Source organism: Neolamprologus brichardi, chromosome 12 (assembly GCF_056152115.1).
Source record: "Neolamprologus brichardi isolate AB-2024 chromosome 12, ASM5615211v1, whole genome shotgun sequence".
NCBI lineage: Eukaryota > Metazoa > Chordata > Actinopteri > Cichliformes > Cichlidae > Neolamprologus > Neolamprologus brichardi.
Genome location: NC_142115.1, coordinates 14,739,521 through 14,753,600, shown reverse-complemented (window position 1 = coordinate 14,753,600; position 14,080 = coordinate 14,739,521). Strand labels below are relative to the sequence as shown.

General features: G+C 42.8%; 1 protein-coding gene across 3 annotated transcripts in view; it reads right to left on the bottom strand.

Annotated features, from left to right (window-relative positions):
• Positions 1-14,080, bottom strand: part of LOC102780940 (tetratricopeptide repeat protein 28-like) — a 181,911-nt gene that overhangs the window by 30,573 nt on the left and 137,258 nt on the right. For all 3 annotated transcript variants that reach the window (XM_006805912.3, XM_035914396.2, XM_006805911.3), the window contains one exon: positions 9,356-9,863. In XM_006805912.3, the coding sequence (XP_006805975.3) occupies positions 9,356-9,863 (508 nt within the window). The remainder of the gene's footprint in view (positions 1-9,355; positions 9,864-14,080) is intronic.

The following is a 14,080-nucleotide window of genomic DNA, read 5'->3' as shown; positions in this document are numbered from 1 at the left end:
GAGCCGTAGTGGCAAATCGACCATTCTTCTCCTCCTTTCCTTTGAGCTTTTAAGACTCACTGCTAATCTGTATGGTTCCTCGTTTGCTTTGTCACCTAGCCTTGAATGATAATAATGGCAATGATAGAATTAAAGTAAACTGAAATTGTAGACAGGATGGCTGCGGGCTAGCGGATGGAGACGAAGAAAACAGCTGCAAGGCAAATAATTCAGTCTTTCATCTACCATACCGCCTGACCATCACGGCTCTGCTGCATCAGCACAGAGACTAATGGGCCAGTAGGATGGGGGTTCAGCCGCTGATGGGACACAAGGGATGGAAACAGTTCTGGAGCCAGAGTGGGTGGGAACTGGGGATGGAGAGGGGCTCTGTGGCTTGTGGTGAGTGTGTGATGGTGCCGCTGGGATTAGTTACCACCATGTGTGTTTTCCCATTCATTTCAACCGAAACCTGCCACATTATGAGCCCGAACACAGGCTACGTAAACAGTGGGATTGAAACTAAACAGAAGGCTCAAACGACTGCAGAAGTTACACAGTAGATGTGGAAACGCATTCTGATGTTGGCTGAGTCAAAAAGCAGCACATCTGGCCGATGCCAACGGAAAAAAGCTTTGGTGTCGTTGCAGTGTGAGTCATTGGACTGCACACCGGTTTGACACATCGCAAGCTTTGTCTATGTATACATACGCATACCCACAGTGCATGCATACTTCAGATAATGTTGCAAGACATTTACATGGTCCAATACACACCGATATTTCAGTCTCAATTAAGTGTAAAATAGGAGACAAATTAAAATACTAAACCTGCCTAAATTGGATGTTTTAAAATTAGACAGAAAATAAATCCACCAGCCTTTCCTGCAAATAATTTAGATTTATTTGGGGAAAGCATAATTAAAGATCCCCTGCCTGCTTAATTCAGACCGTATTTCAGCATGCGGCACACACCCAGCGACAAATCAAACCTGATATGTCGTTCTTTGCCTGCTTGTGTTCTCGGGTGTAAGTGATACAACCTGAACTGACCTTCTAATCATCAGGTCACGGCCCTGAGGAATTGGTATGCTAGGCATGTCACACAGCAGAACCCAAACAGAAAAAGCGCTGCCAAATGAGAAAGGAAGGATTCAGAATCCAAATGATGACTTTCATAATGAGTCAAGTGCATGTTGCTGTTGACTATATACAGCGCAAATAAGAGTAAATGTGGGGCTTTTAAGTTTGACAAACTTCCAAGTGCTCCCATTCCTTAGAGTCTTTTCTTAGAGTGAAAGCATGTTAAGATTCACAGCAGGCTAGTTGGAAGAGTACGGATAGTTGTAGCCACAAAGTCACTCCCAAGGTTATGCTTTCCCCAGTGGAGGCTGATCTTATTGAGGATATAATGCCTACTGATGTATTACCAGCAAACATGTTCCATGCTGCAGGCTAAAAATGGATCCAGGGCTCGCTGACGGACGCAGGGGTAAAGGAGGCAGGAGACTGGACAGAGGGGAGGAGTATGGCTAGGTTTATGGCTGGACTTGGGAGATGCAGCCAAAATTGCCATAAGCCTCAGGCTATGCCTGGAGCCACACTTGAAGCAAGAAAATATATTCTGTGCCCCCCCATATGGTAAGAGGATTATGAGGCCCTCTGGGAATAGTATCCAGCATAGCAGTAAATAAAACCATACCAGATATGATGGTAAATACTGCTGCAACACAAAATTTGGGACTTTAGCGGATGTGTCCATCGTTGCATACTGTCCAAATCAAAACGACTGCAACAAAACATCATTCTTACCCCTCAATTTAACGTCTGATTTTACTGCAAGTCTGTGAAGCACACTAAATGCACTTTAGTAAAATGTATTAAAAATATGGTTCAATTATTGTTCTTTTACACAGCTTTAGAAAAAAAAAATACAGTGGAAAAAAAACCCAGGATAAAGCAGACACTATGCAATCCAAATACTTTTATACAGAGCCCTATCCATCCCCCCATGACCAAAGACATTAAAAGCATGACAATGTGTTGTCACTTTTCATTACACAGCTGGCTGTACATAGAGGGATATGCTGCAGTGATGACTTTGAGGGATGGTGTCGTGTTCTGAGTAAGTCACTGTGTCATTCTTCGAGGAGCTAGGAAGGTCCGGAGCGCTGCTGCCTGCAGTGGGCTAAGAGGATTTTACAAACAATGCTGCTGCTGCCACTGGGCTGATACCAGGAAAAGAGGTGACCAGTCTGTGTCCAAAAAACAGAAATAACTGGGGTTCTCTATTTTTATTTCAGAATGAGGTCAATATTTTAGGTTACATGATGGAGAAAACCAGGACACAATTGTAGAATAGTGTCTCTCTTTAATATTTCGGTCTTTGGTTTCCGCTTCAACCAAGAACTATTTGAGAGATACGATAATGAGTTTGGATAGTATTTATAACACATTCTACAGTAACACAGCTGCCATAAATAGCTGAATAAAAAGCTGAATATATTTTAGTTTCTAGGGAACCAATTGTGAAATTCTGGACCAATAAAAGCTTAGTTTGGCTGTTCCCTTATTCACCAAGGGTCACCATAGCAGATGGAGGTGCATATTTTTCAACCAGATACCCTTCCTGACCCGAAACTCCTGGGATTTGCATCTCACCCCAGTCTTGAATCGGGGATCTTTTGCATATTAGGTGAATGTGTTAACCACTATCCTATGGACCAATACAGATACCTATTCAATATCATGAATTAATTAATCATTTAAATAAGAATAACAATAATAATTAAACAAATTCAACTTTATTTTCTTCTTGCTCTTCATCACAGTATCCTTTAGCAGTGATGTGGCACCACAGTCAACAAGGCCAATATACTTTTGGACACAACACTGCTACTTTCTGACAGCCGTCCTTGTCAGCTGCATGTGTGCTACGTCTTTAACTTTATCTGCACTAATGTACTCAAGAGTTATTGACTTTAGTTTCTAAGCTGAGCAGCCTTGGTTGCCATCTGCCTGCCTGCTTGGTATCTATTACTACTGCATTGTTTTGTGGGAAATTAGCACAGCACAGAGCCTTGTGCATACTGTAAAGCAGTATAAAAAAAACAAGCAAATAAAAGATGCACTACTATTTTAAACTACTTGATGCTGTTAGTATAGAATTTCCAAAAACAACCAGCCATTTAAGAAGGCAAAAGAGGATAAAACATCAGTAATCATTCTTTTCTTAAAGAGGCCCTAGTTCTACTTTCATTCATATTTTAAGTCATTCTTTAAATGATAACTCAGTTCTTCCCCACACAGGATACAGTGTAATTATAGATGGCTAATGAGAGTCTCTCTGCTAACACATTTTTCAACTTTAAGGATCTCTTATGAAGTTAAAAGAAATATTGCACTGAAACAGCATTATTTATAGCCGCCGTCTGAGTATGGCACTCATACAGAGGATGTGAAACTTCCAAAGATGATACGGATGACTGTATGATAATAGCAACGGTGCAGGCAGCTCACATATCAAGTGTATGGAAATTAAAGGGTGGATGAAGGATGAAATTTTACATTATATGAAGCATTTTAAAAGAGTTGCACAATACACAATAGCATTGTAATGATCTGCTGGGGGAAGCAGTGAGCTGAAGCAGACATCAGATCCTCCTGGGATCTGCAGGAAGGGGTGGAGCAGGGGGGGGGGTTTGGACTTAAGGTATTTAATCCTCACCCGCAGACACAGACATCTCCTACAGTCTGACTGACAGAGGCCCAGGAAGGACACGATGTGGATAGATGGCTGCGTGCTTAGAGGGCGGGTGGCCTGCCAACAACAACATGCAGACAGAGCGCTGTGCTCGCCCTCTTGCCTGTGGCTGAGCTGCGCTCCTTTGTGCTCCAATTGACCCCAACCCCTATTTCAGCTCACTAAACCAAGTACTCTGTACTCTCCGTACTGTCTACACGACTCACACCTGACTCATCCTGCCTCTTAACCAACAATGTTCAGTCTCAATCATCTCATCTTTTTCGGTTGCACTGCAAAATCTCCCGTCTGTTTAGGAATAGGTCACATTTCATGCTGAATTTGCAGATGTGCTGCAAAAAAAGGGCACAGTCGTTCGGGGCAGAGCAATGCTACAGCTCTTTTGTTTCATTTATTGGCTCCACGGTGAGTCAAGTACTAATTCTGCACGGTGAGCTATACTTCAGTGTAAGAACAAGGATCGTGAAAGTGTTTCACGAGGCCTTTCGTCCGGTTTCTGGCTCGGTATTTGGTCATGAGATTAATGGGGCCATGCTAAGGGGAGACAGAGAGCATCTGCTGCTTTTTGGAACAAAACAGAAAAGTGGGGCCAGGCTAGAAAGACACTCGCTTTCCAAAACCTCTCCAAGAGAGTAACGTAAGCCTGACATCATAATAGGCCCATCACCACTTGACCTCTTCTCCAACCACTGTTCCTTTTACTCCTTTTTCTCCTCACTTACTTGCAGGCCTGCTAACATTTACTTAAGGCATTTACCTGGCCATTAGTGGAGAGTTTAAAAATGTCACAGGACTTAGATAAATTCACTTTTAAACATTTGCTTGGCTCCTTCACAGCCCTATCCTTGCAATGTGCATTCATTCATCCTGTTTGGCCAATTAGGCTCACTAAATTCCTCTGTAAATTCAGTCCTCTCTTGCTCCCGCCACTTCCTGGTCAGACTTCTAATATATCCACTTTTTCCAAAGGCTTAGGTACAAAAGTGAATAATCCGCAGGTATCGCTGCTCCAGGCAAGTCTGGTCCCTGTCTGTACTTTGCTCCAGTTATGGGCAGCGCTGGAAAAGTACTGGATTCATGTCCACACAACCACAATATTATGATGCTGACGAGGAAGATGAGAGAGTATCCGGTAAAATCATTTCACAACGAGCAACATCTTTTTCTCTTCTCTTTTTAAATAAAATCTGCTAATTAGTTGTTTGTTCTTCCTGTTTATGGCACTTACTCAAAAGGTTACATCAATTTAACTCCTTCCATAATTGGGTGCCGATGAGCTCCTAATCTCAGGGTCAGCATCAATTTATTTCAACCAAAGTGACAACAACTACGAGCGCTTAAAATACCAAGTCCGCTGCCGGTGCTACTGACACATGCAATCCATTCTCAAATGACTTGCAAAAGGGAAAAAGCTAAAAAGCAGTAAAAGTGCAGACAGTCTTTATTACAGCAACTTCAGAAACTCTTTCGTTATACAAGTTATGTTTTGTTTTTCAGAAGCAAGTGACAAGATCTAAATACAGAGCACAGCAGTACACACTGTCTGATTCCGTGTTGTTTTGCGAACTCCTCTCTCTGTTGTTTTCCTCTTTCTGTTTCTGTTTTTGCGAACATCAGCAGAAAGCTCTCCCTGAGGATGCACAATAAAAGGAAAGAAGAGGGAAAAAAATGCTTAATTAGGAGTTTCACGTCCAGCCTTTCCAGCTTGAAGGAGCCAACGTTTCCAGTGACTCCTTTGCGTCATAATGGTCAAAGGAGCAGGGTGACTAAAGAAAAGCAAGCAGCAAAGGGCCGAGCTAAGAAAGCACAAACACTTCCAAACAAACTTATTTGAAGTCTCTTTGAAGTGAAATGCACAGGAGTGGGTGGGCGGGCGGGGGGAATAATACAATTTACATTCTGTTTCATGAATACCACAAATGTGAAGTACATGGGATCCCCCTCCGCCTCATTCCTCTCTGAGATATTAAATATTGCTGACTAGGGGGTAAGTTGGCCAATTAATGAATAATAAATGGGGCAGGAATGCAACATTTTCATATCCTTTATAGGTCAGAGTGTGCTGAGCCAGGGCTGCTGGTACCGCCGGGCATCACGGCTAGATATTAAAGCACGGCAATCTCTATACAACTGTACCTCAGAGCCATGTCAACTGCTGCCGCTCCACCCACACTACACGCAACATTAACGACGAGCTGAGAGGGCATAATAAAAGTTTGCGCGTTCCTCTTTCTGCAACTTCTGCCCATCCCTCTCGCGATGTTTTTTTCCGCTTTTATCACTGCTCGTTAATCTTCACTCGATCATCCACTCCCTCTTTGTGCACAGCGTAAAGGCAGTAGTTCTTTTTTTTTTGAAGTCTGAGACAACATCCTGTTAGTTTTAGTCCATATCTTCTTGTGCTACATAAGCAGGCTCGCGGGCACCGATGACGGGGAAAAACAATGCACGGCGCAGTGGCGCAAACAAAAACAACAACAATGGGGCAATTACGGACTGATGCTTCACAACCTCCACTTCATTCTCTGTTATCTTCATTATTCAGCTCCTCTTGAATCAGCTATTAAAGGTAATTAAGCGATTCATCAAGTCAGTTTCAATTACTGGGAGCTTGACAGCTGCAGATTACAATCAGTAGGGGTGAGCGGGGAGATGGGGAGACTGAGAGAGGGAGGCATCAAAAAGTGAAGAGAGAGAGAGAGAAAACAGACAACAAGTGCTAACCGATCAGGCAACACGGAGATGGGCAACAAGCTCTCCTGGGTGTCGAGTGCTAATGTATCCACATGCCGGTCCAGGCATGTCCAGGCACCTGTCCACAAAGCAACAGGCTTCATAGTTACCACCCACTCACTTAGCTTCTGCTCCGTCACCAGCTGGCGGTCTTTGATACCACATCAGCTACACTATCATTACTCTGTCATGGACTGGAAGAACTGTAATGTTAATAATGAATAAAACTGCTCTTGCCATCATAACAGCAATCACACTACAGACAGGAATAAATCTGCTGCCTAACATTCAGTGCCCACTCGTAATAAAGCTCACATGTAGCATCATAAAACGTCCTCACAGGCACCCCTAATTTATGGGAACCGGTTACCAGCTTGCTTTTTTTTTTTTTTTTAAGTCAGGTGTGTGTTGGAGCTAAGAGGAAGACAGAACGTGCAGCCATTAGGCTGGTCAAAGGACAGCTTCAATTTATGTTTGGCTGATTAACCCTGCACTCTGCTTGCACAATTTTGCGCATTAGATTCAGGAATAATTTATCTGGAAGGAACTATTATACCTCTTAGTTGTCCATTAGAGTCGGGTTTACTACAGTCTTGATGGCTATCATAAGTCATCCGGCGCAGGTTGTAATTGCTGGACTAAATACAGAAGAATTGCCCCTATCATAGACTGCTCATCGGTTGTTGAAAATCCAAAAGGGCACCTTTATCCCCAAGCTTCCCTTCATCATTATATCAGCACACTCCGCAAGGTTACTTTCTAATAATTTTAGCAGGATTTAAATGTGAAACACTGGACTGTAATTACATTTTTAAGATCCGGCTCAATCAAATATTACACTTCTCCCACCTAATTTCTATATCTATCTCACATTCACATTTCAATGGACGATGTGATTAAGTCTGAACCATTCTGAAGGTGAGAGCAGAGCAAATTTATGTCAGGGAATTTCCCATTAAGAATTACAGACTTGCATGGGGGTCTATTTACTTTCTGACAGTCTCCAAGTAGAAATGACAGCTGATTTTAACATGCACCATCCTCCTTGCTCTCAGTGTAGGCTCCTTGCACTTCACTTGCCTTATATCACATTATCTGCTGTGCACTGTCCACTTGAGATATTCATTTATGAATTAAATATATATTTCTGCAAGCAACGTTGCACAAAATAGTAATGATAAAGTAACACAACAGCATATTTTCAGCGTATAATATACTGCTTGGCTTTATGAGTCGTAAATATTCAGTAAAACAATGATAAATAAGCAGCGCATTTAAAGAAGACAAAGGAATGCAGCCTGCAACATAGCCAAAACCCTAAGACGAGGCTCTCATACTTATAATCAGCCTAAAACAATGCAAAGAGCAGTCATTAAACACTCATATTCCATCTCTTTAGTCTCCTCCATTGTTCTGTATTAATTCAAAAGACGCCTTAAACCAAGAAAGCTTGGTTTACAGCAGCTACGTGTAAATATAGAGTAACTGAAATGTTATCTACTTCCAGTCTACAAGATTTCTTGCTATCAAACTACCAGATGCTTCCTCATCTTGGAGGATGTGCTTTGAAATAGATCTGTCATTGAGCTCCTGAACACGATGACATTTGAAGTGAGGGATCGCACATATGGTGACTGACAGTTTTTAGAGAAGAAGTAAAAACATGCAAACAAAAATCAACAACAACATAAAAATTTACCTCAACTTCTGACAATGCAAAGCAATATGTCCAATAAAGTGCAAGTATTCGAAATCTTGGTAGAAAATTTGAAATCAGATCAAATTTGATCTATTTTTGAACCTGAGCCCCAGTTTTACATCTTTCTAGATTGAAATTAATTGTAGGGACAAACACGTATGTGGAATAGTTCTAGTGCTGAACAAGAACACTAACCAGCAACTGCAAAAGAGCTGCAATGCCATTCCACATGGCAATTATCCACGTAACACAAAGAACAGATGCATGTAACTGAAGTCTCAAAAAGTCTTACAGGAGGTGACTTGATGTAGGATGCGTGTGAAATAGTTGTGTTAAGTGACAAATGCGTGAAAACACTGGGCATCGCAAACTGTCGTGTTAGCAGTGACCATTTTGACACGTGATCACAACTTCCACTCAGACGAGAGAATTAATCCTTAAATAAGGTGCATTTTCCTGAAGGGAAAGGGTTTTATAAGAGCAGAGAGACTTACAGATGTAAGTTATTTTGTTGATCAAACTTCCACCGAGCGAGTGAGTATTAAGGGTTTAATGGATTAAATGGTTTGTCTGCAAAATGTCAGTAAATATTGGACGCTGTCAACTGTAATTGCTCAAAGTCGAACATAAATTAATCAGATTTTTTTGTTTTTTATTCTCCAAAACACAACAAGACACAATCTATAATCAGACAAAGAAAAGCTTGTTTATTTCCTGTTGATTAACTAATCAATTTATTAACGAATCCTTAGAGCTCCAAAGGAGAAGCATGATTATACAGTTTACCTCGTGGTTGTCAACACAGAGGATAAGATGATTGCTGCTGCTGTAAGAGCATAAAAACATAAACAACTGAGGGCTGTCTGTATGTCTTATGGATGAACTGCTTGAACAGTGTGATCAGTTAACTACCAGCTGACCCAGTACATCAGCTCAAACGCAGCCTCCTGATTGTGAATGCAACACAGTTTTTGGTCTCCAAGCATAAGACGTCACCTCTTATAGTTATATTATTATCTTTCTTTCTTCTTGCTAGACTCTACTCCTTAGATTAATTAGAGATAAATGTATAGATATAGGAATATGTATTTGTTCATCATTCTGTGTGTTACAATCGTAAGAAGTATTGAAGACCACAGTGTACATTACACAACAGCCAACCTAAACTTATGTGTTACATACCTAAATTGGAAGAGGCCCTTCCTTCTGCAGCCCTGTCCTTCAAGCCCTCGGCTATAGCCAGCTGCTGCTCGTGGTACTGCTTGGCCCTCTCCAGATCCTGCATGCAGCGGGCAGCATGACCCAATCCTGCGTAGGCTCTCATCTCGATGGACTTCTCCTCGAGCTCTTGCGCGAGCTCCAGAACGTGAGTATGGTAGGACATGGCCTTGTCAAAGTTGCGGTGATAGTGGTAAGCACTGCCCAGGTTACTATAGGCCCGGGCCTCCTCACGTTTATTTTCCAGGGCCTTGGCGATGCTCAGGTGCTGCTCGTGACACTGGACGGCATTATCAAAGTCTCCCATGGCAATGTAGACGGCTCCCATGTTTCCCAGCTCGCGAGCCTCAGACAGTTGATCTTTGGACTGCTTGGCCAGAAGGACACACTGCTTGTGGCTAGCTAGGGCATTCGGGTAGTCCCCTATGGCTGTATATACATGGCCCAAGCTGCTCAGTGCCATTGAGGCCGCCTAGAGAAAAAGAGAAAGGCAGATACTGAAATAAACAGCAAGATACTAAAATCTATGCAAATGTAAAGAAAACACAAAAACAATTAATTACACCCACATTTGAGCAACAGTGAGTTTTTGTTTTTTGCTTCTACTTCAGACATTCCCCACCCACACCAATATGTCCCTTTACCCAGATGTACTGCAGATCAAATGAGAAAAAGAAAGGAAAGAAGGAAAATCTAAACTCCCCAAATCTCATAGGAGGCTTAGTGCTCAGAGACTGAACAACAAACAAAACCTGATTTGATTTTGTCTTTGGCTGAGCGAGGAGGGGGGTAAAGTGTGATGCAGATCAGCGCAGCAGCAGGCTTGTTTTAAAGCCGCCAGTTTGCCCACTGCAATCACGCTTCGTGGCGCGCCACCACCAACGGAACAAAGACACTGCTAATCAGGAGGGAGAGAAAGGATGTTTTAGCTTCACACCAGAGCTGCGGGCGGCCAACTGACTGACTGCTTTCAAGATCTCACGCGCTAAAAACACAGAGAACAGAAATAGACTCCAGGCGTTGCCATTTAGTCAGCCTTTCTGTTTTTATCACCAACGTCCATCTGTGAAAATGAAATTACAGAAAACACTGGTTATACCTGCAAAATGGGAGGCATTTCAGTATATAAATATAGAGATTTCTAAAAGTTGATTTTTGACCCCCTATATGGCACATTCACTGCGAGCTTATTAGCTGTTTATATGGAGGATAAACAGCTGGGAATTAGGGTCAGTTGTCTTTGTGTGAACAGATGTTCAATTACTCATGCAGGGGCATCTAATAAAGCATCTCCTTCCTGAGGTCCCACTCTGCATCCACCAGCCAGGAAGAGGGTTGGAGGGAGGCCAGGGGAAAGGACAGACATGCTGACAGTTAAGGCCACATTAGAGCCCATCCTGGCCTGCGTGCAGCCTCAGCAACAGAAATGACCTGGATCATAACATACCCAGAAAGTCAAAACTGGAAAATTAAAAGTTACAGTTATAGCAAAGGATGAACTACCCAATGTAGGCGTGAGAAAAGGCAAGGGACCTCCGTGAATTCAATTCGCTTTAACCATTTCCATATTGCTTAACAAATACAAATACGGATGTGATTTAAAGAACTGTGCTGGAGAGCAGGAGATTGGGGGTTTTTGTTTTCTTTTTTTTTTGCATCGTTCCAGCACCACTTAATGAAAATATTGAGCGCTCTGAATAAATATAAAAGCGAAGAAGATTGCTGAGAAAAGAAAATCAATACAATCGGACACTCTTGAAAATGCTTATAAAGACAAACATTTTTCTCTGAATCTTTCACGCATTCTTTTTTTAATGCACCAAACCGGCACTATCGTTCCGTCATTTCACATAGCTGCTGATGCCTGGAATCAATTACCTGCTGACATAAGGACTTCCAGCAGTTTGCTCAAGTTTAAAGACTCGACAAGGCATTATACAAGCCCAGGGAGGCAATTATCCCTCCGTCACAACTGTTGCTGTTTCATGTTCCCAGATAGCCTATCTAGAGCTGCTCAATTACATGTGCCTTTTGAAGCTTCCCTCCATCTCTCCGATTCAAACTTCAACTCTTCTGAGCAGAAAAACAGAGAGGATTCCTCATTTCTGTCTGTCTTCAACCGGGCCCAGTGGGAGACAGGGGAGAGAAAACGGGGGGTGGGAGGGGGGCGCAATCATTCTCCAGTTGAGATGAGTTGCTCTTGTGATCAGTGTCCCTCTAAAGTGAGACTGCAACGCTGCATTTTCTCCTCAGATGGAAGCCAAGATAGGCAGATAATGAGGAGCCAGCCTTCCCAGTTACAGAGGATACACAGCGTTTGGCTCGGTGTTTTTGGACAGTGCTTGGGACCATATGAATCTTTCTCACTTCTGACTGCAGTCCTCCCCAACACTGCTCATTCTGACTCCCCGCTAGTTACAAAAAATAACACTCAGTCGGGGAAGAGGAATAATGCTACGTAATTTCTGCCAAATTGACTTCATTCTAATTTGAGTCCATTTCTTTTCCGCACTTATCTTTCCTCCCTCCACATTCTTACGCTCGTCTCCCCCGCTCCGCTCAATTCGCCTGGAGAGTCAGATCTGATTGTGTTTACAGAGTCCAGCCCTTCTCCGGATGTGTGCTGATTTGATTAATCCCAACGCCGTCCATTATAGACTGTTGATAAACCACTGCCTCTTATCAGCAAACACATTTTGCACCAAAGGTCTGCTAATGAAAGGTAAACTAGTTCTCCCCGAGAGAGAGGAGGGAACGAGAGGGATATAGAGGACGGGCTGAGATGACATGTTAATCAGAAATGCTTGGCTCCATTTTTTTTTCCCCTGACAGGGACAGTAGTTTAGGTTTTCTTGCTGATTTTTCTCTTTCAGACTCCACGACTAAGTATGTTTATATTTTGTAGCACATAAGAGAAATGGCTGCTTTCATAGAACATGCTAGAAGTAATGCATTATACTTTAGATAATTAGCCCCTTATGTCATGCAACGAGGCTGCTTTTGATCACTGGCCTTGGTGGTATGCACGTTGTGTGACTGAGCCCCTGGTGTGTGTTTTATTTCTTACACTGGAACAGACGAGTGCTGCCCACCACTTCACTGCAGCACTGAGCTGTGTGGTTATGCCTCGCCTTGCAGCTGTGGGACTATGGCTCTTTGAACATCCTCCTTTTTTTCACTTTGGACCTATGAGGTCTGATATACTTTAAACAACCAAGGCTATCATCACACACTGGCAGAGCTTATAGGACAAGCCTGGTTGCCATGGAGATCTAAATAGTTGGATTATGGCTGGCCTTGTAGAGAGACTCCCACTACTATTCTTATAAACATAGGTGTGGGACCTCCTTCTGTGCGAACAAAAACAGGCAAACAAATACAAGGGCGAGTGTACAAACAAGCATCCACTGCTCTGCCTGTTGCTGGTGGATGTATCTGTGTCTGGTCAGAGACACGCTTCTTCACAGGTTTGAGCTAAAGAAGAAATCACAAAGGTCTGAAGTCTAAACTTAGCTATATTGGCTTACGCATAAGTGCACATAGCATGAAAGCGATAGAATTAGAGGTCAGTAAGGTGTAAGATGTTAAAGTTTAACCTCTGTCCAAAAGGCATGTGCTGCAGCAGGGCAGAGTAGTTCCTATTTTAGTAAAGTCTTATTAATGGTATTATACGGAAGAGGCGAGGAGTAATCAGAAGAAGAAAAGTAGTCCAATATGCCAATTTAAAGAGCCCAATGTTACGTATTTAAATGACACATTTGAGTGCTTGCCATTCATTATATCTGTAAAACACAACTTTATTTATATAGCACCAAATCACAACAGCAATCGACTCGCAGAGCTCTATATTGTACGGTAAAGACCCCACAGTGTTAGAGAGGGAACCCCAACAATCAGACAACGGCAGCGACAGCGGGAAGGAAAAACTCCCTTTTAACACGAAAGAATGTCCAGCCATCTGCAGTGACCGGCTGGGTGTGAGGGAAGGGAGACAGAACAAGAGATACACAAGCTAAATAAACAAATATAAATTTTAAAGAAGCTCGAACCAGCAAAAATCTGTGTCAGCTGCGTTTGATAAAAGCTACCATGTATCGAGTATGCGCCATCATTAACTTCCTGGGTTAACCCAGGCATGAAACAAGCATCTGAAGTGATACCACTTCAAAAAGGTGACTAGTGTGACTGAGAACATTTGCAACACCACACGCTCGCACCTCAATGTATCCTCCCGCAAAACGCATGCACACAGGAACAGCTGTCTAATTAAAAGGCAGTGCAGAGGGAAGGTGAGGAGGACCATGCACCAGTGTTTCCCTTAACGAGCTGGGCTCAGGCAGCAACAGGAGCCTGGCTGGCAGGGAACAGAACCACACACTGGAGGGAGCGGGGGGTGGTGCAGGGAAGAGCAGAGTGGGAGGAGGAGGAGGAATGGGGCCTGATAAAAGGCTATGGAAGAGATTGTGTTTGAAGGATGAGAGAAGAGAATGCTGGAGACGTCCCCAGGGCGAGGATGTGTTTAGATCTGAATTCACCTGCAGAGATGCATTTTGACAAAAAAGAAAACATCTCAACAGTAATAAACGGAACAGACCAGTCACAGATGCTCTCAAAGGAACTTGAACGAGGCTTCTTAAAGGTGAGCGTTCTTGTCTATGCATGCAAAAAAAATAAACGAAACAAAACAAC